We start from the raw sequence: 22,765 nt of genomic DNA on the forward strand, positions 1-22,765 counted from the left end.
GCCCTGTCCCGCGAGCGGAGAGGGGGAGCTCCTGCGCTCCGCGGAAGACTGTGGCCGCCCCGCGAGCTCTGCGCAACGGGGCGTCACTCGCGGCCACACACGGGAGCAGGCGAGGCGCGCGCGGGCGGGCGGAACTGCCGGAGCTCTGAAGGGCGCGGAAACACGGGAGGAGCCGGGGCAAGAGCCCGCGCCGGGGCAAGAGCGGCCGGGGCAAGAAAAGTTCTCGTTCGCCAGCCACAAAGAGTTTACAGTGCTTCCCAGCACTGTGAGAAGAGTCAACATTAGTGGCCCCCTTGGGTGTGCCCCTGTATCTGCACAAAACAGCCGGCTGGCCAAACAGAAAATCCTACAGCAATCCCTCGAAAATATGATAAACACCATGAATGACTGCGCTCGGACAAAACGATTGAAACGGAGCGTGTAAATGTTTAGAAATTGCGATGTTTTGCGTTAAGTGCAACCGAAAAAAAACGAACCTCCCAGCATAAAAATGTGTGCCCTTATTTTTCTAAAGGACACCGTTCAATAAATTACATTTACGGGTTGGAATATCGAGTGCTAAATCGACGATGCATTGACGTACAAATGGGCCGCTGCATAAAAGGTGCGATGTAACACTGCAGAAATGTAACTCAAATTGCAAAAAATAAAATAAAAGTGCGTTTTTGTTGGGTGGGAGCCCAGGAACACAGTACCTGTCACTGGAGGTGGTGAACTTGCTCCTGCGGTACACCCCTTTTTGGCGCCTCCGATTCTCGGTGTGCGTGTTTAGAGCGCACACTAGCGGCCAGGGTCAGCAACTAGCTAGTTTCGCCAAAATCCCCAGGAGAGCTCTCCATTTTGATTACCACCCAGCCCCCGGCTCTCTGTGTACATTTGGATGTAGTCTTCCCTCGAGCACGACAATGTTCTATCGGTATACATGTGCAGCCCAAGCAACTCGACACGTTATTTCTGTAATTAAAAGGGCAGACACGCAATACAAAGCGACTTCACAGCAAAGACGTCTAGAAACTATTATTGCAGCCGGAAGGGAGTGCAGGTCCCAGGATGCTTACATGTCTAAAAGACTGCAGCAAGATCCCGTGCACTAAACCAGAAAACCCGCACTTTCCAAACCAGTCAATTCCATAGGCTCCAAAATCCACGAGACGCAGTTGCCGCCTGCCCCTCTTTTTACACCCGATCATCTGTTGGCCCCATCACCAGCAGGATGCAAAAAAATGGGGACACTTTCCCGTGAGCCCAAAATAGCGACGCGCATTTCATCAAAATCGATGCTTCCTACATATCAACTGAGCGACCCTCTAACCGCTTCGTTTCCTTCCGACCAGCCCCAACGCTGATTGACAAAATACTCCAAATGGAGCAAATTTCCCGCCTTGTGGTGCAAGGAATAATGACACCTACATCTCTGCCACGCGCAGCTAGGTGAGAAATGCAACACGTGCGTGATTTTACAGATGTGTGCACCGATTTTCACCAATTAGCAAATCATTGTCAGCCACTGCAAACGAGGCAGGATTAGAGCCCGCAGCGACTAGGTGTGATCTGCAGCACACGCCTGTCCACTCCCTCGCCTCTATTCGTGGGAAGGACCGTGCTCACCTCACACTCGTCCTCGTACTTCACGTTATCGGCTAGTTTCCACAGCATGGCGTCCAGCGTCCGCAAACAAGTCCAAAGAAATCCGAAGTAAAAGATGCAATCCTAGGCAGGGATGATGTGCACGCGTCCTCAGATCGGAGGTGCCGCGCATGGAGCTCGTTCCGAAGCGATCGCCGTCTGACTGCCAGAGGGAGCGCTCTCTTCCCTCCCCCTGTCACATTACCCTAACTCCTCCCTGGGGAGGGAAACTCCTCGTTACAGAGTCGGGGCGGGCGGGGCGAGGGAGTGTGGGAGTCTCAGTCTGCTACACAGCGAGGTGCCCCAACCCCAACGCGCTGGCCCACAATGACACAGCAGGAGTCCCCTGCGGACTGGCGCCTGCCGCCTAGAGGGCTGGCCTGGCAGAAGGGTAGGGTGGACATAGCATTAGGTACTCGAGCCTGCCACATAGTCTCTCCTGTTGCCCCCAGCAAGCGGGCACACAGTGGCACAGCAGGGAGTCCCTAGGAAGTTGGCGCCTGCCTAGGTCAGACTAGCTGGTCGGCGCCCTTTCATAGCCCAGACTTGCACATGGGAGCATGTTGCTAGCGTTATGGTCCGGGTTGACATGGACCCGCCCCCCGCCCGCAGCAGGGATAAAATACGAAATAACTAATGTGTTGGGTGAATTATGGAGCCGAGTGAGGACATGGGGTTTACAGGGCAGCCCTTCCTACCCACCCCACCTGGGGCAACTTCTCATGTAGGTCGCAGAGAGAAGAGTCTTCTGTAAACACAGCCATACTGTCCCCGAAAGCGACGAGAACGCCATATGAACTCAGTGCAGCCGTGCACGTCAGAGGCGTCAGAATGGAGGGGGCCATCGGAAACCCCCAAATACCAATCAGCTTAACCGAGAACCGGAGCGCAGCTAAATGGGCACTCACAACTGTGCCCCAGAAGCAGCATCCCACAGCCTGGTTAGGGGGGCAAACTATGAACAGAATGCTCCTGTACAGTATTGTGTGTGGTCATTGAATTGTGAATTAAAGCACATGCGGCCTCAGTCCCGACTATTCGGTGCCATTTAGCAAGAGCATTAACCCCCAGTCAGTGCTGCAACTCTGCCCGTTGCCCGCCTTGTGTTCAAGACTGGCCTAGAGGCAAAGGGTTTCTCAAGGAGGGCGGTAGAAGCACAGGCCGCATTTAGTCACACACCTATGCCAGACACCGGCCGGCTTGCCAATCTCCATGGTGCCATTGACCCTTCCAGCTCTGGCCTCTTGCTTCCACTGGCAGCTGCTCGTACCATCTAATACGCGCAGGGTGAAAAATACAGCCTGGGTGCGGTACCACTGCACAATGCTCCAGAGTCACTATCCGAACTAAAAGAGGGCTTGACGCCCCGATATCCCCGGACACGAGCAACGTCCGGGAAAGAAATAACACTGGATTTTGCAACCTTTACACTGCACACTGTACAGCTGCACAGGCCGAGCGCTTGCTAGATACACTGCACACTGTATAGCTGGACAGGCCGAGCAGCACTTGCTAGATACTCTGCACACTGTATAGCTGGACAGGCCGAGCACTTGCTAGATACACTGCACATTATATAGCTGGACAGGCCAAGCGCTTGCTAGGCACACTGCACACTGTATAGCTGGACAGGCCGAGCAGCACTTGCTAGATACACTGCACATTGTATAGCTGGACAGGCCGAGCAGCACTTGCTAGATACACTGCACATTGTATAGCTGGACAGGCCGAGCAGCACTTGCTAGATACACTGCACACTGCATAGCTGGACAGGCCGAGCAGCACTTGCTAGATACACTGCACACTGTATAGCTGGACAGGCCGAGCAGCACTTGCTAGATACACTGCACATTGTATAGCTGGACAGGACGAGCAGCACTGGCTAGATACACTGCACACTGTATAGCTGGACAGGCCAAGCACTTGCTAGATACACTGCACACTGTATAGCTGGACAGGCCAAGCAGCACTTGCTAGATACACTGCACACTGTATAGCTGGACAGGCCGAGCAGCACTTGCTAGATACACTGCACACTGTATAGCTGGACAGGCCGAGCAGCACTGGCTAGATACACTGCACAGCTGGACGGGACGGGCAGCACTGGCTAGATACACTGCACACTGTATAGCTGGACATGCCGAGAACTTGCAAAGCAGGAGTCTGCAACCTTTGGGTCGCCAGAGGCCTAGGACAACCAATCCCAGGACGCCAAATCATCATTATCAATAGTGTGGGGTGGGCGAGGGGGACATAGTTTTGCAACCCAAAGCATCCCAAAAGCCACAGGTTATAGACACCTTTCTCGTGGTATCCATTTGAAGCAGTCCAATGGGTCTTGAATCAGATCACAACTCATAGGCTGTTCGTGGGTGTCACCCACCATGATCATTACCTTCCCATTTGCGTTAGACATATTTTGCATTTGGCCCCATTGTGTAAGCTAACCATACCTTGCTTTTAGCCCATTTGTGTTAGTCATATTCGTGCATGTAATGCTATTGTGCAAAGTACATAGATGGAACGCAGGATGTAGACATGGTTGTTTGTACAGCTAACCCCTTTCTCCTCTCGGACAGCACACCATCATAGCCATCATAACTTAGCAGAAGGCACAGGCTTTCGCACACCATGTACTCGCAAAACACACTATTGCACAACACTGCTGCCATTAGAAAGAAGCTACCTTTTAATGACAAAAACTTGAATTGTAACTTTCCACATAATTCTGTCTCCTCGGTTCATCGTTTACCTCTGCTGCACCAATCCACACGCCATTCATACATGGGTGACAAGCAAGGTCTTGGCCACCCTTACATAGCTTTAATGGCTGAAATGCACACATGCATAATAGCACCTAGGACTCTGGTTCCTCAGGGCATTCAACCAACAGTGTGTTGTGACCCCAATTATGGTGAAAGGTGCTATACAAATGACAACATTAATGAATGAACTTGAATGCACTGAGGGTGCTGTGTAACACACATACAAAAACAGATGATACCCTATGGAGTTAAAGACCCCATAGCCCAAAATCACACAAATAGTCAAAGACATACCTCAAATCATGCCTAAGAGTGGGAGTAAAAAAGTCTCACTCTTAGCAGGAGAAAAAAACAAACCCCAAAAATCCAGCAAAGCTGCTGGGGGACTCGCTAGGTTTGAGAAATTAGCCTTATAAGAGAATTCTCTCTAACACACCCGGACTCCCCAGATGTTTTAGCATACACCTCCAGTATTTATATACTGGCCAGAATTCGTAGGCAAACACGCCTGGGTAGTCACTAGTTGCAAACACCCCACCCTTCTACGGCATTGCAATGGGTGGCCAGAACCTCCTAATGAAGGGGACTTATATTTCAAGGTTTTTTGAGTACACGTTCTTCATACTCCTGGGCCAGACACAAAGGGGAGCATTCCTATCAATTGGAGAACTACCACGTTCAAAAAGAAACTACTCATCCCTTGTCAGGCATTCACATGATGCAGTTTTATCTTCTGGGATATGTGGTTAGAGAATCAAAAATCTGCAAGTGCTAGAACAGCACCTGGACTGGAATCCCCCCCCCTTTACAACACCATGTGACAACTTGCGAGCCAAGAGATGGGCAGATCCTTTGGGTAAATTGTGAAAGGGGAATGGGGGGGGCAGCATTCTAACATCAGACTCCTATGCCTTGGTCTTGACTGCTGTAGGTTGAAAACCGATTATAGACCGTTAACTATTACAAATCTTCTTAAAGGCAAGATAACGCTCCATAGCTCGTATGGCCAAAATACAAATGGCATTCAAAAGAAGTGGACCCCTGATATTGACAGCTATATTGATGGGGGTCAGCTCCAGGCCTGTAGCTTGGCTGTGTGCTGGTCAGTATGAGGTTTGCATCATTCTCTGTGGTTCAGCTGATGAATAGTCGGGTCCTTTACAGATCTGCCTGCAAAATTGCCCCTTTGCTTGTGATCGCACTGTAGCATAGTTACATCTTTTCTTGAGGGTTGGTTATGGTACGGTTGCCTCCTTCCTTGCACTTTTCCCTGTTGGTTGACTGCTGGCCAATTTGTAGTCATACTCGATGGTCACCCTAACCTAGTTGTGGCCGAGCTCTAGAATGATTCTGGGCTTCCTTGCAGGCTTGTCTGTAGCCTTCCTGGTTGGTTTGCCTTTGCATGTATGAGGTCTTCCATCCTTCCTTGTGGCCGAGTTCTTGGCTTCCTTGCAGGCTCTGTCTATACCACACGATCCTTTGTCCCCAAAGCAAGATGGCCCCTTGATATTATGTTGGAGCACGAAACCACATGACCCAGCGTCGCCTCAATCTACATCTTTCAATAACACAAGTAGGATGCCTTGAAACGGGGCGAGACTGAGAATACCTGTATGATAACCGGGAATATAGACTATATGCAGACTTTGTAAGTACCCTATTACAGTGAACTGGTAGCGAGTGGTAGCTCATGCGTACGGACTGAATTTCGAAGAAACATGATTATTGCTCCAAGTTCCGGATGAGACACAGGCTCCTCCCGGTATCCATCACAGAAAATAGGCATCTGCAAAATCATTCAGACAAAAACACTCCCACTGAGAATAGAACTTGCCAGTGGGCTCGAAATACCTTTCAGCTGTATTTATTAAATGTTTAGATACCTCACCTGACGCGGGACTCCATATATGTGACATTAGTTCACAACTGTGAACATCACAGAAATAGGTCTCGTACTGAAGAGTATTCCTGCTTTTCCACAGACTCCCTACGGGACCTCGCCACACTAGTGACACAGATATACCATGCTCCACCACGCTTAAGGCTCGTGCCGACAGCCCACATCCTACAATGAGGATGTACAACGTTCACAATCTTCATGCCAGTTAATACAACATCCTAGATGATGCATGATGGATTGTGATAAATAGTCGATACTATAGTGTTATCAGATCACTTCTGGAAAAATACTGATTTTAATAGCAAGTAATAGGTCTGGTCGCTCTCTTTATACCCGTGTAGGGTGAAACTGGGTTGGTGGACTGATACCCCATCGCTCCCATTACCAGTGTTAATAGCTTCCAGTGTTAAATTGGGGAGGAGACGATTTAAGTAATTTACAGGCTTTTTCTGATTTTCCTTTTTGGTAATGATGAGCCATTAGCCCATATGCAACTACTAATACATTTCCTATATATTTCATTATTTGTCCTTATTGCAGAGTATCACGTATTGGAACAGAACAATATGCATCGCTCAGATTGAACGGCAGAGACTCTGCTACTTGGAACAAAAAAAAAAAAACATGAAGAAAATGTCCTAATAACAGTCTATGGTGTTCATAGAGGAAAGAAACATGTTGGGTCCTTTTTTAGCTGTATTAATATAGCTCTCCATTCTGTATGAGTGAATCATGTTTTATAGTACCTATGTTGTGTAATTGTACTGTTGTGTTTGCATGCTCCTTGGATTAATTTCAAGTATGATGTACATGTTGATTGGATGTTCTTTGTGAAGTAAGTGTCTCTTGCCACCACTTTACCGTCAGGCCCTCCCCCCCCCTTTTTGACCGATTGTGGCCTACATGTACTTATGTGGTTCTTAATTTTTTAATGATAATCCAATTACCTTTTTAAAATAAAAAAAGTTTGATGAACTACAAACAGTGACTATTGAATTTTTTGTTACTGTGATAAACTTTGCTCTGTCCATGCGCTTCAACGCAACCTGGACCGAACGCAGCAACCAGTCCTATTATTATTGTTTTGTTTATTCACAGTTACTTCCGGGGTTCACCGGTCTGCCCTCTCCCCCTGGAGTTGCTCTTAGTGTACAGCCTGCTTGTAGCCTTCCTGGTTGGTTTGCCTTTGCATGTACGAGGTCTTGCACCCTTCCTTGTGGCCGAGTTCTGCGCTTCCTTGAAGGCTTGTCTGTAGACTGCTTGATGGTCGAACTGTTACATGCTTGAATCTTTCCTTATAGGTGAGCTCTAGCGCGGCCTTCGGCATGCTTGTGCGAGACAACATGGACAGTAGCGTGATTTCTTCCTTTGTGGACGGGCTGTTGGTTGTGGTCTACCTGGTGGTTGGGTTTGTGGCTCTTCCCATCAGTCAACCTGGAGCATATGTGTAGCCTTAATTGATGGACTCACAGAAGCACGCTTGCACCTTTCCTTGCTTGTTGGCTGTACCCTGATTTTCAGCTATTGTGGGGTGGCCTCTAGGATGGTCTAGTCCTCAGTCTTGGTCAACATGCGTCTGTCAATCCTTTGCCAAATTGGCATGTATTTGGGTTTCAACATCCGAGACAGTCACTCCAAAGCGATGATTTTAACAGAGGTCCCTAGTTCGGGAAGATAAGGAAACAGTTGTCGGAGAGACTTGTAGCAATCCTAAGGGATATGGAGAGGGGCCTGTGTAAGAGCAGAAGCAGCTTCCCAAAGTAAATATGGTTGCAAGCTCTCTTCCATTTTGGCAAACGTGCAATGAAAAGTGGTGTGGCCTCTGCGTGCTCTGCCTATAGCTGGGGTGCACACCTGGTTTCCTGGAGGGCCGACCGAATGTACCACACAAGTCCCATGCGGCTGTGGAAGTTTTCCATGTGGTAAAGGCATTGTTGCCAGGTGTGGAGTGGCCTACGGGGAACACCTGACATTTCCTGATAGTACTCTGCACCCTGGGCCTCTTGTGTGACAACGTATGTTATTTTAATCTCAGAGGAACATGGGCTTGCTGAAAAGTTGTAATATGGGGCCACTTTTGCAGGCCCTTTTTTGGTTCCCAGTCCACCCGATTGTTGCACGAATTACAGTTTAAAAAAATGTTTATTAAGGTGTACTTTTTTTACTGTAAGGTGATGCATTATCTGTTATTGGTCTTGTGACTGAAATCATGCTTTTAAATATAAGTAAAAATGCGCGTATTGGGATGTAAGGACACACTGTAGGCAAGAGGCTCCAACGCACCCGACATGGCAGAGTTAGTGACTGGCTTTAGGCTAGGGATTCATGAAACCCCAGAGGCTCCAACGCAACCGACATGGCCAAGTTAGTGACTGGCTTTAGGCTAGGGATTCATGAAACCCCAGAGGCTCCATCGCACCCGACATGGCAGAGTTAGTGACTGGCTTTAGGCTAGGGATTCATGAAACCCCAGAGGCTCCAACGCACCCCACATGGCCGAGTTAGTGACTGGCTTTAGGCTAGGGATTCATGAAACCCCAGAGGCTCCAACGCACCCCACATGGCCGAGTTAGTGACTGGCTTTAGGCTAGGGATTCATGAAACCCCAGAGGCTGCAACTCATTCAACATGGCAGAGTTAGTGACTGACTTTAAACCAGGTATTCACTAAATTTACGTGACTTGGGATCCACTAAAATGTCTTTAAGGGTCGCTAAAATGTCTTGAAGGGTCGCATTACTGGCCTAACGGGGGCATATTCTGCTCAAGGGAACGGCGCAATGTCTTGCATTTCCCGCCAACGGAAGATTAGGGGGTACCCCACACCCATTTCTAAAGTGGGAATTTGTGCGCCTTCACTGCCCAGGTAGAGAGCGCCCCCGCCCCCTTGCTGGGCCCGCACAGCGGAAGGTCTCTGCTCCTCAAGGAGACGGGTTTGAATCATGAGAGGGGAGGACATGTTCACGCACCATTTAACAAATCAATCGGCACCTCCGCATCCTCCCCAGACACACATCAACCTGGGCCGATTGGGCCACGCGATGAGGCGCACTGGCACAAACCTTGGCACTGCTGTGAAGCAAGCTGGCGTCCCGCTCGGTCCCCTTGGGCCTGCGGCACCAGGAGGCCCGAGGTCCGATCCCTTGGAGTAGTTTATTGGTCGGATTTCCTGAGAACAGGGGGGGTTGGGTGGGGAGCGTTCAGTTTATGTGTTGCTGAAACACTGGACTAAATTCGGACCACAAACATTCGGTCGTAAAAATTAAAGCAGGCTGGGGAACCCACAAGTTGTGTGGCAGCGGTACAAGAAAACACCCCCATTTTGGGAAACGAATTCACTGCAAATGAAATACACGTGCGGTTGTGATGGGACGCCGTGGCACACCAACATAGAACGGGAACATGAAACGTAGCTCTTTTTTATTTTTCAAGGCTAAGCTTGAAATCGCCTCTTGGCGCTGTGGCTATGTAACTAGAGAACTTTGCAACGACGCTAGATGGTAGGTGTTAAAACAAACACATTCCACGATTTACGCGTGCACGTCAATTAAAAGGAGTGTGTTCATTTTAGCCATTGGGGGGGGCAGTGTGTGTTCTAAACAGAGGTGGCGAAAGAAGCACTGAAATTACGGGTAGTCCAAGTAGGGTAGCGGTTTACAGCGCGTGGGCATAATCTAGGCGCTGTGTGGTCCAGTGGCACAGTAAACAGCCAGAATATGCATTCACTTCGAACTGGTTACAAATCCCTGCAGGTAAGATACATTTGGCTAAAACTAAATGCCGCTGGGCCCGTTGCCGCCATAGGGTGAAGAAAAGGGCTTGGGGTTGTTGGGAAGTGTGTGAAATTGGCCAGCCAACACAAAGGCCCGATCAAGGGCTCGGGTCTTTTAAAGGGGGGGACGGGGGGCGCTGTGAAGTGAGCCAATCGGCCGGCGCAAGGGAAGGTGCTCGGCTCCTTTCACACAGGTGCCCATTAAGGCCAATAAGCGCCGGGGGGGCCGCGCTAATCCGCATTTGCATTTCTGGTGGGGCCCGAGCTGCACTGCCTTTGAAATGCAGGGAGTCGGCTCCCCCCGGGACGCTTGTAGGAGCAGGCGGCGGGCCCTGTCCCGAAAGGGCCTGGCGTCATTAAGGCGGCCGATATTTCGAAATTAAAGCAAATACCAGCAGGTTCCAATCTACTGGCGGTGAAAGGCGAGCCCCGCATCTCAAAGGCCCAGAGAGCAGGTTTTGTTCCAGGCGGCCTGGGTGCGCTCATGGTGGCGGGGTGGGGGTGTCCCTTCTACCTGCCCCGCGATCCCTTGATCCGAACACGTATAATGGCAATAGCAATACCACACAGCCACTTACGGGGGGGGGGGGGGGGAAGGTGCGTTTCGGCAGAGCGAGTTATTTCAGGGCGTCTATGGGTAAAAACAAATACATAAAAATCACGACGGTAATTTGTGATAAATTCTAACTAGTTACAGGAAGAAGTCAATAGGCTATAATCAGTCCATGCTCGATGCCCTAGGCACCGCTCAAGCAAGTGGTGGGAACCCGGGGCAGGTGGAGGGAGATTAACCGAAAACCCTCTTTGATAAGGGAGTGGGGGGTGGGGAACAAGACATTAATATATTTCCCCGGTCACTTGCGTAATCTCGCTAGAGTGATGTCACAGGGGGTTGTGATATAAACCGGGCACTGGTTTATTAGAGGTCTTTAATGACGTGCGAACACCACAACACTCTCCGCGGATGTAATCAGCCTTCCTTCCTCGCTCCGCTCGCGGCGCCTCCATTACTTCAGAACTTGTTAACGTACAGTGGAAATCGCTCCCGCTTTACACTGCATTGACCGCATCGGTGTACAGAGGCCTGTTTGAAGGAAGGAGGGGGTGGGGGTTGTAGAGTCGGCACATTTAGACCACATCTGAATATTTGTTCAGAGGCGAGATTAATAAAGCGAGTACCATAAACCACCCAGGTGATCCATGTGTAACACATTCACGAGCGGTTTAACAAGCATTTTACACTTTTAACCGGGTCCTGAAAATATATATATAAAGTTTGGTCGGAGGTCTGTTAAACATCCATTAATCTAAATTGAAAAAGAGGGGGCCGCTTTATTCATCTATATTATAAACCGCTGTAGAGAAGTCCATATTACAGGGTTATTTTGCTGAGTTACACACTACTTTAATGTAGCATCGCGGGCCGGCTTTATCCGTCGTACATCATAAACCGCTCTATGGTGAAGTCCATATTGCCGGGTTATTTGCAGAGTTACGCGCTACTTGTATGCAGCATCACGGGCCGGCTTTATTCATCGTATATAAACCGCTGCGGAGTGAAGTCCATATTGCCGGATTATTTGACAGAGTTACACGCTACTTGTCTGCAGCATCACGGGCCGGCTTTATTCGTCGTATATTATAAAGCGCTGTTTTCGTATCGTATATCATAAACCGCTCTAGGGTGAAGTCCATATTACAGGGGTATTTTGCAGTTACAGGCTACGTTCATGCAGCATCACGGGCGTTACACACAGAAGAGCGCTCTATCCGTTTTAAAGGGCATTTCAGGGCGTACTGAATGGCCCTTTTATTGCCCTCGAATTCGTGCATCTTTTAATTGTCCTATTATTATTCCTAGAGTCAGAGGTCACGCAGTTTGTGACTATCGAGCAATATATAACTTTTGTGCTTTATGATCGTGTCAAATCGTTCTCACGCGGACTAACGCCCCACCGCGTCCATGAGAGACTTGCAGCCGCGTAAGGAGAGCGCAGCGGCGAGTGTTGCCGAAAACGCCGGCTATTTACAGCATCCACCTCCCGCGGCCCTGGGGGTGTTTGGATAAGAGCATTCCAACGGGGCAGGGCTCTCGAGAGAATAAAGCGCTCCGTAATCCAAACACCCGCTTTATAATCCATTATTAAATACTGAAACACCACGGGGCCAGATTACAGAACGTTTGCACCAGTGAAAGTGCACAGTTACAGTGTTAGCGCTAAAGAAAAGATTAATCTATTTTTTTTTTTTTTAAAAAAAACACTCGGGACAGTTTGGCATATTAAAAGCAACAGAGCAAACATTGCCCACATTCAAAACACATTTTGATGCATGTTTTCACCAGGGCAATTTTTACTAATACAGTGCAACTTTGCAATTGCACCAGTTCAAAGTTTCTGTAATCAAGGCACGGAAGCGCCCCCCCCCCCCCCCCCCCGCAAAAAGCGAGTGTGCAAAAGCGCAGATTACGCTTCTGCGAAATTTGGTACAACCTGCCGCGTTTTCTAGTGGTTGTTGGCCCCGTAAAACCAGTCCTATAGGTTTGGCGTGGGATGCTGGGGGGCGGGAACAGGCAGTGGAACGGCTTCTCTGTGGGACTCTTAAGCGGTTGATCACATAATAGAGCGAGGACCCGATTTACCGAAGCGTTTTACAGGGGCGCAACCCCACTGAAAAACGCTTGGCAAGCCAGGCCCCCTCTGTCCAGGGCCCGAGGCGCGCAGTGTCAGGGCGCAACCCCACTGAAAAACGCTTGGCAAGCCAGGCCCCCTCTGTCCAGGGCCCGAGGCGCGCAGTGTCAGGGCGCAACCCCACTGAAAAACGCTTGGCAAGCCAGGCCCCCTCTGTCCAGGGCCCGAGGCGCGCAGTGTCAGGGCGAACCCCACACTTGGCATTCTTGCAGACTCCTGGCGTGCGCAAACAGGGGCCAGCCCAGGCCGAAGATGCACCCCATAAGCAGAATCAGGTATGCAGAGCCCGATATGGGATGTTCGCACTGAAACAAATGGACCTCGTGCAAGGATTGCTTTTTAGCGCAGTGCAAAATGACTGCACTGCCAACAAACACCCCGATTCACAGAGTGCAAAGCGCATTTTCTCAGTGTAAAGTGAATATGTACTGGTGCAGAGTCACACTGCACTGCGTTAAACAACGAGGCACACTGTATAAAACACCATAGACTGTTCATTTGGAGCCACGCCGAGTGACATTAGGGGCCTAATGCACAGAAGCGTTTTACAATGGCAAAACCCCATTGCAAAACGCCCTGTGGATTTCGTTCGAAGGAGGGAACCTTCTCTTATAGTTTACGGGGCGAACTCGTGGTAAGGTTGAAGCAAAAACAGCCGAGGAGTGCAAAAACGACGACTCTACGGATCAGCGACAGTGCAGACGCCAGCAGATTGAGCAAGCCAACGACACGGGCCACCCCTGCAAGCGCCGCTTTCCGCAGTTTATGCGAGGCACGTCACGGCGAGGCACTGGGGCAGCACGTGAATACCACAGATACAAGGCCTGCGTCGTCCGATACACAAGAGCACAGCATGTGCTCAATTGCGCAAGTGCAAAGTTTTCACAGTATTAGCACTAGGGCAAAGTTTGACCTATTTTTAAAACCACTGGGACACATTAGAAAACGATTGCATCATAACAACTCCACCTTGGCATTGTATAAGCACCTGGACAAAAATTGCCCTAGTGCAAGAAAGATACATTTTTGGTGTGTTTTTCCCCCCAGGGCAAAGTTTGCTGCAATAATGCAGTGAAAATGTATCTTTTTTTACCGGAAAGCAATGTTTGCCCTGATGCCTACAGCATGCCAAACTGCACTTGTCATGGTGCAAACGTTTTCTAATATGTCCCAGTGTTTTAAAAAATCGGGCAAACTTTGCCCTAGTGCTAATGCCGTGCAAACGTTGCACTTGCACCGGTGCAAAGTTTCTGTAATCTGGCCCCAGGGCGAAAATGTGCCCTATTTTTTAAAAAACACTGGGACACATTAAAAAACCATTGCACCTCGACAAGTGCAGTTTGGCATATTAAAATTGCCAGGGTTAAAATTGCCCTAGTGCTAAAAAGATACATGTTTTAAGCATTTTTGCATGAAGTGCATCGGGGCAAAGATTGCCCTAGTGCTAATACCATTCCGTATTAGCACTAGGGAAAACTTTGTCCTGGTGCAAAAATGAAGTGAAAATGCTTCTTTTTTTTGCACTAGGGCAATCTTTGCCTTGGTGCTTTCAACATGCCAAACTGCACTTGTCGAGGTGCAATGGATTTTTAATATGTCCCAGTGTTGTTAAAAAACAGGGCAAACTTTGCCCTAGGGCTAATACCGTACAAACTTTACACTTGCACCGGTGCAAAGTTTCTCTAATCTGGCCCCTGGTGGATTTGTACCTCCGGGCAAAGTGTGCCCTAGTGCTAATACCATTCCGTATTAGCACTAGAAAAAACTTTGCCTGTTTTTACAAAAACACACTGGGATACATAAAAAACATTGCACTTCAACAAGTGCACTTTTGCATGTTAAAAACAAATAGGGGTTACATTGCACTAGTACTAAAAAGAGACATTTTTGCATCAGGGGAAAGTTTGCCCTGGTGCCAAAATGTAGTGAAAATGCATCTTTTTTACACTACGGCAATTTTTGCCCTGGTGCTTTTAATATGCCAAACTGCACTTGTCCAGGTGCAATGGTTTTCTAATAGGTCCCAGTGTTTTTAAAACTAGGGCAAACTTTGCAAAATTTCTGTAATCTGGTCCCTGGTGTTTTTACATTCAATCTCGGATAAAAGGCGCACGAGACTCCCCCCCCCCCCCCCCCCCCCAAACCCATGGGTAAAGCAAGCATGCTGGCTATAGACATAATTCACAGGCCCATGGCCCGCCTCCACCACAGGGCCCGGAGGCAGGGGTGGGACATCCAGCACGCCCCCCCCCCCACTAGCACGCGCAGTGAAAGAATAGCGCCCTCTCCATAGCGCTCGCCTTCAGTGACCCGTATGTTGGGCGCGCATATTGCGCCACACCGTTTGCACATTATGGAAAGGCCCTACTGGTTGTGGTTGTTGGGACTCTTGGAAGAGTTTGTCGGAGACACACTACACAGGTATACTTTGGGCCCGACTCACAGAGCGTTTTCTAATGGGGCTGCACCATTAGAAAACCCTTCTGTGCATGTCATGGATGTCATGTCCTGTCCTGTACAGAGGACAAGCATGGGACGACTTGCATAAAATATGGCAAAACAAGCAGCACATTCTGTCCTTCTAAACGAACCGAAGCCCTAAACATTGGTTTCCCGGCTCGAGGCAAATCAGGTTTTTCCTGCGCTGGTTTTGCCAAAACAACGGCATGACGAAATCGCTGGCGAAAAAGCGCAAAAACAGAAACAGCGACGAGAAGGCGGTAGAGACCGTAACCCTGCAAGCAAGGCGGGGGGGGGGGGTCAGGGGGGGGGGGTCATCGGAGCAGTAGACTGTTCTGCACGCTTCAGTTTATACATGGTAGCGCTTGGTCAAATAGCGCCTACATACTCCGTATTAGGCGCGGACTTGGCATTGTAAAGTTCCTTCGGGTCAGCTACCACTGGGCGTGCGCCTCTTGGCGGCGAAATGCAAGGTTCCAGTGGGGTACCAGTACCGAATCGAAGGGAGGGGGCCCTTTTCCGGGATTGACTTTCGTGCTTAAAAGGTAAAGAAGCGAGAGAGGACATCTGGGCGACAGTTGTCAAATCCACCCGTTCTCGCCCCCCCGACAGAGGATACTTCGGGCACTCCCCCCGCAGCGTGACTCACGCACACTGGGGTACCACAGGAAAATAGCCGTGTCCCGGGCTGTGGGGCCCCTTACATTCCAAGCTACCCTGTTACCCTAGAGGCCCTTGGCTGCGCGTACAGTCACAGGAGAAACGCCGAAGTCACCCATTTATTTTACAAGCTTCGCGTTACCCATACGGGCACGATGCCACCCTCCCAGACCAGGAGGCTCCTGGTCACGGTGATTTTGAATTTACCTAGCGCCTAGCCAAGCGCTTCAAGTAGAAGAAATTATTCAACTAAGGTGATATAACAGCATCATTACTGCTGACGATCAAGGTGAGATTCAGGCGAGGAACAAAACAAACCGTGGGGGGGGGGGGGGGGGGGCACAGGGGGCACTTGACTTACCACAACAATCACAGCTTATACCCACAGGGCACCAGGCTACTCAAGTAGCCCCTTATGTCTAAACGTACTGTGCTGATTCGCCCCCCCCCCCCAAGCTTTGGACATTAACCACCTCCTTTTGAGCGGTGTTAAATTGGCTTATCCGCAACTAAAGTTCCCACCCGTAAACTAGCGCCCCTCAGTGCTCACCTACCCACTCCCCTCTAACCCAGCAGTCACCAGCTGTAGCCCCCCCCTCGAGGCAATGGACAGCAGCCACCTGTTACCTTGACATGTGCGGATGGTACCCCCCCTCAGGCACCGGGATACCCTCGCAGCCCCCTTGCTACCCCAACGAGCAGCGGGGTAGCCAGCCCCCAACTGCCACCTGTGATGGTTACTTGGGCCGGGCGGCACCCAAGCACGTCCACAGGCCCCTGGACGCCCTACAGTCAGGCTTTCCGCGCACAGGCACCGTGTGTTTTCCCCCACGCAGCCCCGGGGTGAGCTCCAGGCCCGCCGCGGAGTTCCTTCCCCGTTAAGTTGCATTTCCAGCAAGGCATATTTAAAGGTACATACCTGCCAGTCGTTCCTGCCCAGCAGAGCCATGAGATTCAGGTGTGGGGGGGGTAGAATTTTCTCCGCCGCTAACTCTTTAACTGCGCCCCAAGTCAGAGCGCTACACCTGGACTACTGGCTGCCTGGGGGCCGGCTCGGGGCATGCGCACAACGGACTCGTCAGCAGCACACCTGGGGAGGAGCAGCCCGGCCCGTCCCCTCCTCCACCCCTCCCTCCCTGGGCCCCAGGCCTCCCCCGCACTTCCCCGGCCCAACCTGGCCGCAGGAACAGTTGTGACTCTCCATTTTCAACACATATACAACCAAAAGCGCCCAGACGCGTATGTACGGGAGAGAGGCGCGTGTCTGTTGTTTTCTTTCTCTAGGGAGCGCTGCCGGGCATTTGGGTCTGGAATGCCAATTCATGGGCCGGAGCAGGTTGATATTTAAATGCCCCCCAGGACTAAAGCCTGATGGGTGGCATCTGAGGTGGTACACAGGCGCCCACGCTATCCAGCATTAGTTGTTTTCAGTAGCGGTTGAATTGCCTACCCAGGAGAACACGCCACACACGCAGGCACCGGGCGTGCATACGTGTGCCTCGTCTATGGGGCCTGCTTGCGTTTTATTGGGTGTAGAGGCAACCCTGGACCTGCCGCCCTGTTTTAGGATACACCTGTCTGTGCTGTGCAAGGCGCCTCTCAAACCAAGGTGTGCTTGTGTTCGGGTTTTGTGGGGGTGGGGTGGAGGCTCGGCTGGCCGGCTGGTCACCCTTTCGAGGTGGCGACACATTACCGCGCACAGGCTGGGACCCCGCCGGCTTTGCGGCTCCGTGCATTATTCGCCACCTCTTGCGCACGACATGACACGTTCATTCAAATAATCCCCCTTCAATAGGGGCGTCCAGCACGTGACAGTAACGACAATTTCAACCCCGAAACGGCAGGTGTTTAGACTCTATATATATAGAGAGAGAGAGAGAGAGAGAGAGAGGGTTGGGGCAAAATGACGGCTCGTGTTGCTGAGGATGACCCGTTAACTTCCAATCAATAACTGATCGATCACGGGCCCTGATCAGGATCTCGGCAACGGATCCTCTGCTGCTGCACAGAACTGCCCGCGCCATCCCATATACAGCCCTAAGCACCCCAAAGGGTAGCGCCACCGCAATATGGCAATACATAGGGTCACGTCACATATACAATATGCCAAAAGCACGCGTGTAAGCTGAACACTCACCCCTTTGGGTGTGTGTAGGTTTCACGGCATTTTTACCCGTTTAAGTTTGTATTTTATTTTTTGATGTTTGCTCATTTTAACGAATGAAAGCGAAGCGAAGGGACTAACGAAAGAGACGAACACACAACGAACGAAATAAACACACGTTGAACTGGGAAATGGAAGAGCTTGTCGGGGTCTGCGCGAGAACCAGTGTTCTTTATATGTGCACTCGCACGCGGGGCTGCGTGCTCTATCACTCCGGAATCACAGACCGGCCGATCGAAGAATTCTCACAATCCTAATCGAACGTTCCATCGATAAAGGGGGCCACGAAAGTTAGGGGCTCTGAAGACTGCGCTGGGGAAAATGCACCCCGAATCTTTCCCTCCGCATGAAACTATGCAGTCAACTCTCCATTTGAACTAGAGCGCTCGTGGGGGGCCCCACTCTTCCCTTGCTGGCTCTGGAGGTGCGGCTTTAGGGTGCTTGGTAGGAGGCTGTCATCGGGGCCGGGATCATTGCAGGCCTTTGCTCGCCCCTCAGATGCGTGTCAGCCAATGCGAGGGGACGGGCCCATTCTCGGGGGCCAGGCTTGCCCTCAAGTCCACTCCGAATCACTTCTTCTCTCCCTCGTCCCCTCCCCGAACCTCTTGCTTTCGCCCTATTTATACAGTGTGTTGCTCCTTCCTTCCTTCCTTCCTTCCTTCCTTCCTTCCTTCCTTCCTTCCTTCCTTCCTTCCTTCCTTCCTTCCTTCCTTCCTTCCTTCCTTCCTTCCTTCCTTCCTTCCTTCCTTCCTTCCTTCCTTCCTTCCTTCCTTCCTTCCTTCCTTCCTTCCTTCCTTCCTTCCTTCCTTCCTTCCTTCCTTCCTTCCTTCCTTCCTTCCTTCCTTCCTTCCTTCCTTCCTTCCTTCCTTCCTTCCTTCCTTCCTTCCTTCCTTCCTTCCTTCCTTCCTTCCTTCCTTCCTTCCTTCCTTCCCTCCCTCCCTCCCTCCCTCCCTCCCTCACTTCTAACCTTTCTCAGCCCCACACTCCTCTGAGCGCCTTTTAGGTATTCCCAGTTGCATGTGTGTAGGTTGGCCGCCCACACGCCTGTGATGGCGGGGCGCCGTGTTGCCTCAGCGCGGTGCAGTAGCTGCGTGTCTGCCTGGCCGCTCTCACTCACTGACTGCTGCTGACCCGGACAGCTCTGCGGTGTCACACGGAGTATCAGCCCTGGCCTGGGGCCTTTCTTGGGAAGGGCTGACACCTTTCAACCCCGAAGAATGGGGCTGTTTTTCAGTATTGAGTGTCCCCCCTCCTATTCAGAGCAAATGCACCCAACACTACAGAAAACATTCTGCTTCAATGACTTTGCCATCCAGGCTGCAGACTCGACGTTAACCTGATCAATGAACGCCGTCTTCTTCCTACAGATTGGGGCTTTGGGGGCTATTTTCAAACGAGGGTGAACTGTTTTATAGAAGGATTTACCCACCTCTTTTAAAAATTCAGCAAATTCAGGTGAACCAAAGACCAGCCCGACTTCAGTGCCGACCACCCTGGATCCAACCTGCGACCGTTTCAAACTGTGCACCATGTTTCCAACAGCCACAGCAATACCGCAAAGGCATGACGCTGCACAGGAGGAGTTCTATGCCTGTGCATCTGCTCCGTGTATCCAACAGCCGCAGAAATACCCACAAGGGCTTCACACTGTGCAGGAGGAGTTCTATCTGTGCATCTGCTCAGTGTATCCAACAGCCGCAGAAATACCCACAAAGGCTTCACACTGTGCAGGAGGAGTTCTATCTGTGCATCTGCTCCGTGTATCCGACAGCCGCAGCAATACCCCAAAAGGATTCACACAGCACAGGAGGAGTTCTATGCCTGTGCATCTGCTCAGTGTATCCAACAGCCGCAGAAATACCCACAAAGGCTTCACACTGTGCAGGAGGAGCTCTATGCCTGTGCATCTGCTCAGTGTATCCAACAGCCACAACACTACTCTAACGGCTTCACACTGCACAGGATCAGGAGGAGTTATATCTGCTCAGTGTATTCGACAGCCGCAGTAATACCCCCAACGGCTTCACACTGCACAGGAGGAGAAAAATTCCACAATTTGCCGCAGGAGCCCTGGGTCTGTGCAAACCATGCCACAAAGACTTCACACAGTGCAGGAGAATGCCCCAACCTGTGCTTCTGCACAATGTGCCGTGAGGGTCAGACAAGAGAGCCAGACTCAAAGTTGTGGTATTCTCATAGTCAAACAATCTTATTAAACAAAAATGGGTTGGGAGAACGCCTCTCTAGCACTGCCTAGAAAACGAGAACTAAAGATCAGTCTGTGTCGAGTAGTCGGTACGTAGAAGCCGCCGTTGTGTCCAAATCTGACCCTAACGCTAGAAAACAACAAAGGGCCTGATTCACAGAGCATTTTTCAATGGGACTGCACCATTTTAAAACGTTTCCATGAGTCGGGCCCAAAGGGTGCAAGGTAATGTCTTTGACTTGATGTTAGCAACACATCATCAGAATCAAACGTATAAGGATAAATCCAACAGAATTTTCTAAGGAGAAATCCTTGGGTCCAAAGGGTAGTTCCCTTCCCCTGGATTTTAAGATAGAATGGCAAAAGAGTTTCTTTCTCCAATGGCTCCCTTGCGTCTTTGTACTGGATTCACAAAGTTCTTGTTCAAATAAGAAATTACGTAACAGTCTTTCTTGAACGTTTCTTGTAACTTTGGCAAATTGCCTGGTGTACTTACTCCTCTGCCAGGAATCCTCTTGTGGGCTTTCCAGATCTCCTGTTATACTCCCCTGCCAGGTATCATCTCAGAATGTTAGTCTTTATACAACTTCAAGTGACTGGTGTATCAGTCACCAGGACTTCTTTCATGTGCTTCTTAGATCCCTGGTATACTTCCCTGCCAGGTGTCTTGCCACAATGTTAGAATCTTTATAACACCTGGGCAGATTTCCTGGTATACTCCCCTGCCAGGAATCCTTCCATCAGGGTTGCAGATCCCCTCCCTCAAATGTCAGCTGCCTGGTGTACTCTTCTTGCCAGGACTTCTTATTGGTTTCACTGTTCTTTTTACTATACCACAGTAGCATAATACGTTGAGATGCTCAGTATGTTTGCTTATGGTTACACTTTTTCATAAATAAACCAAACCAAACTTTTTCAACTCCCGACCCCAAATTGCGATCTTATGCATCTATATTTGCTTGGGGTTTGTTGCTGGTCTTTGTCTTGTTAGTATTCAAATGGTCTTCTTACTGGGTATTTAATTAGTATAGGGTTTTGTCTGTTCTTGAACCATATTTGAATATTGTCCATATTAATAATTTAATTCAATTAATTCACTTGGTTGCATGAATTTCGGTATGCCCCGTGATCCCCAAGGAATTTGGGCGGACTCACCGGTAGTTCAGAGTCTACAAGTCTTGGTGTGCTGCTGTAATGAAGCTTCCTCCATCGGTCTGCTTCTTATATGGTGCTGACATACCCCCAGCGTTTTCTGCAGGTTTTCGTTAACCCGCCAGCTTTGCTCTATTGCCTGGACCAGAGAATGCTGTCTATTGGCACAACCATACCTCCAGGGGCTCCCGTGCGGCTCCCAGTACTTCCACAGTTCTTCAGGAGTGCCTGCTGTGCTTCTCCTTCCATCACGCTGCGCTAGTATGTGTGATTCAGGTTTGCAAGCCGCTGCATGGATTTGCACATTTTCTCTCGCACTGCTTTCTCCTGCATGGTGCTCTCTCCTACTGCCTGTCATTAGTGCGGATGGCATTTTTAAATGTCCCACACACTTTAGGTCCAGCAAAACAACTAGCCTGCACGTTAGGCTTCAGGCTTCTCTTAGTTTGCACAAACTCCTTCCTCCTCTTCTTGGTCTCAGTACTTGAGGATTTATGGGAGTGGAAGTCCATAGATGCTATTGGATTTCTTGAATGGTGATTTAGAGGAGCAGATGGATGCATTCACACTAGTTCCCGCCCCCGGACCACCGTCAAAATGGAATAGTAGAAGAAGAGCAGTAAATGTGACACCCTGTATTGTTCCTATACTGCATCGAGTGTATGAAAGACGTTATGCACTCAGACAGCCATACAGAATGTACCCCCCCACTGGAAGTATGGAAGGATGCCGCATGGAAGAATATCAGCACGCACCTATTGACATCATGGAATGTTAAAGTGAGACCTAACAAGGGCAAAGTGATGTCATGAAGATGTATAAACCTGAAAACGATATGAAAATAGAGTAACAATGTAACTGAAGCACCAAGAGAAACATGTACCTAAGGCTAAAGTAATCGTGAATACAAAGAAGATGAAGTAACTTGCTGGCTAATAACTTGTTGGGTGTCTTGACCCACGTTCAAGTTATTATGCTGCAACATTTGGTGCGGTGGGCTCAAAAAATCCAAGATGGCCGAAAAGCCCACATTTGCGCCAGAATCCAGGAAAACCGTGCAGTTTGCGCACACCAAAATGGTCGCCTAACCTGCCACCCACCAGTGCGAGCGTGATGGGCCAGGAGTGCCATGAGTGGAATCTGTGCCAAAGGAAAAAAAGCAGTGCCTGTTAGCTCAAAAGCGCTTTGAAATCACCTTTGTTTCTCTGAAATGCAAGCTAAAAATGCCTATTTTAAACATTGCAAGATATTCAAAAATCTCACTGAACACCAGCAGACATTTGGCAGAATGTAGTCTTGTGGGTGTACAAAATCTGGAAAGATGAAGTGCCCAAAACAATGTTTATAACAAAACTGGCTGACCTGTGGATG

General features: G+C 49.8%; 1 protein-coding gene across 9 annotated transcripts in view; it reads right to left on the reverse strand.

The window, feature by feature from the left end:
* The window catches only part of TFAP2C (transcription factor AP-2 gamma), a 42,556-nt gene extending 25,613 nt beyond the window's left edge, over positions 1-16,943 (reverse strand). For 3 of the 9 annotated variants that reach the window (XM_069651110.1, XM_069651109.1, XM_069651106.1), the window contains exon 1: positions 16,792-16,943. In XM_069651110.1, the coding sequence (XP_069507211.1) occupies positions 16,792-16,821 (30 nt within the window). In that variant the 5' untranslated portion in view covers positions 16,822-16,943. Of the gene's footprint in view, positions 1-695; positions 858-1,608; positions 1,803-16,791 lie in introns of those variants that run through there. The other 6 variants (XM_069651105.1, XM_069651103.1, XM_069651108.1 and 3 more) reach the window with 4 other exon arrangements.
* Positions 16,944-22,765: the final 5,822 nt, after the last annotated feature.

Source organism: Ambystoma mexicanum, chromosome 3p (genome assembly GCF_040938575.1).
Source record: "Ambystoma mexicanum isolate Mex_15411 chromosome 3p, UKY_AmexF1_1, whole genome shotgun sequence".
NCBI lineage: Eukaryota > Metazoa > Chordata > Amphibia > Caudata > Ambystomatidae > Ambystoma > Ambystoma mexicanum.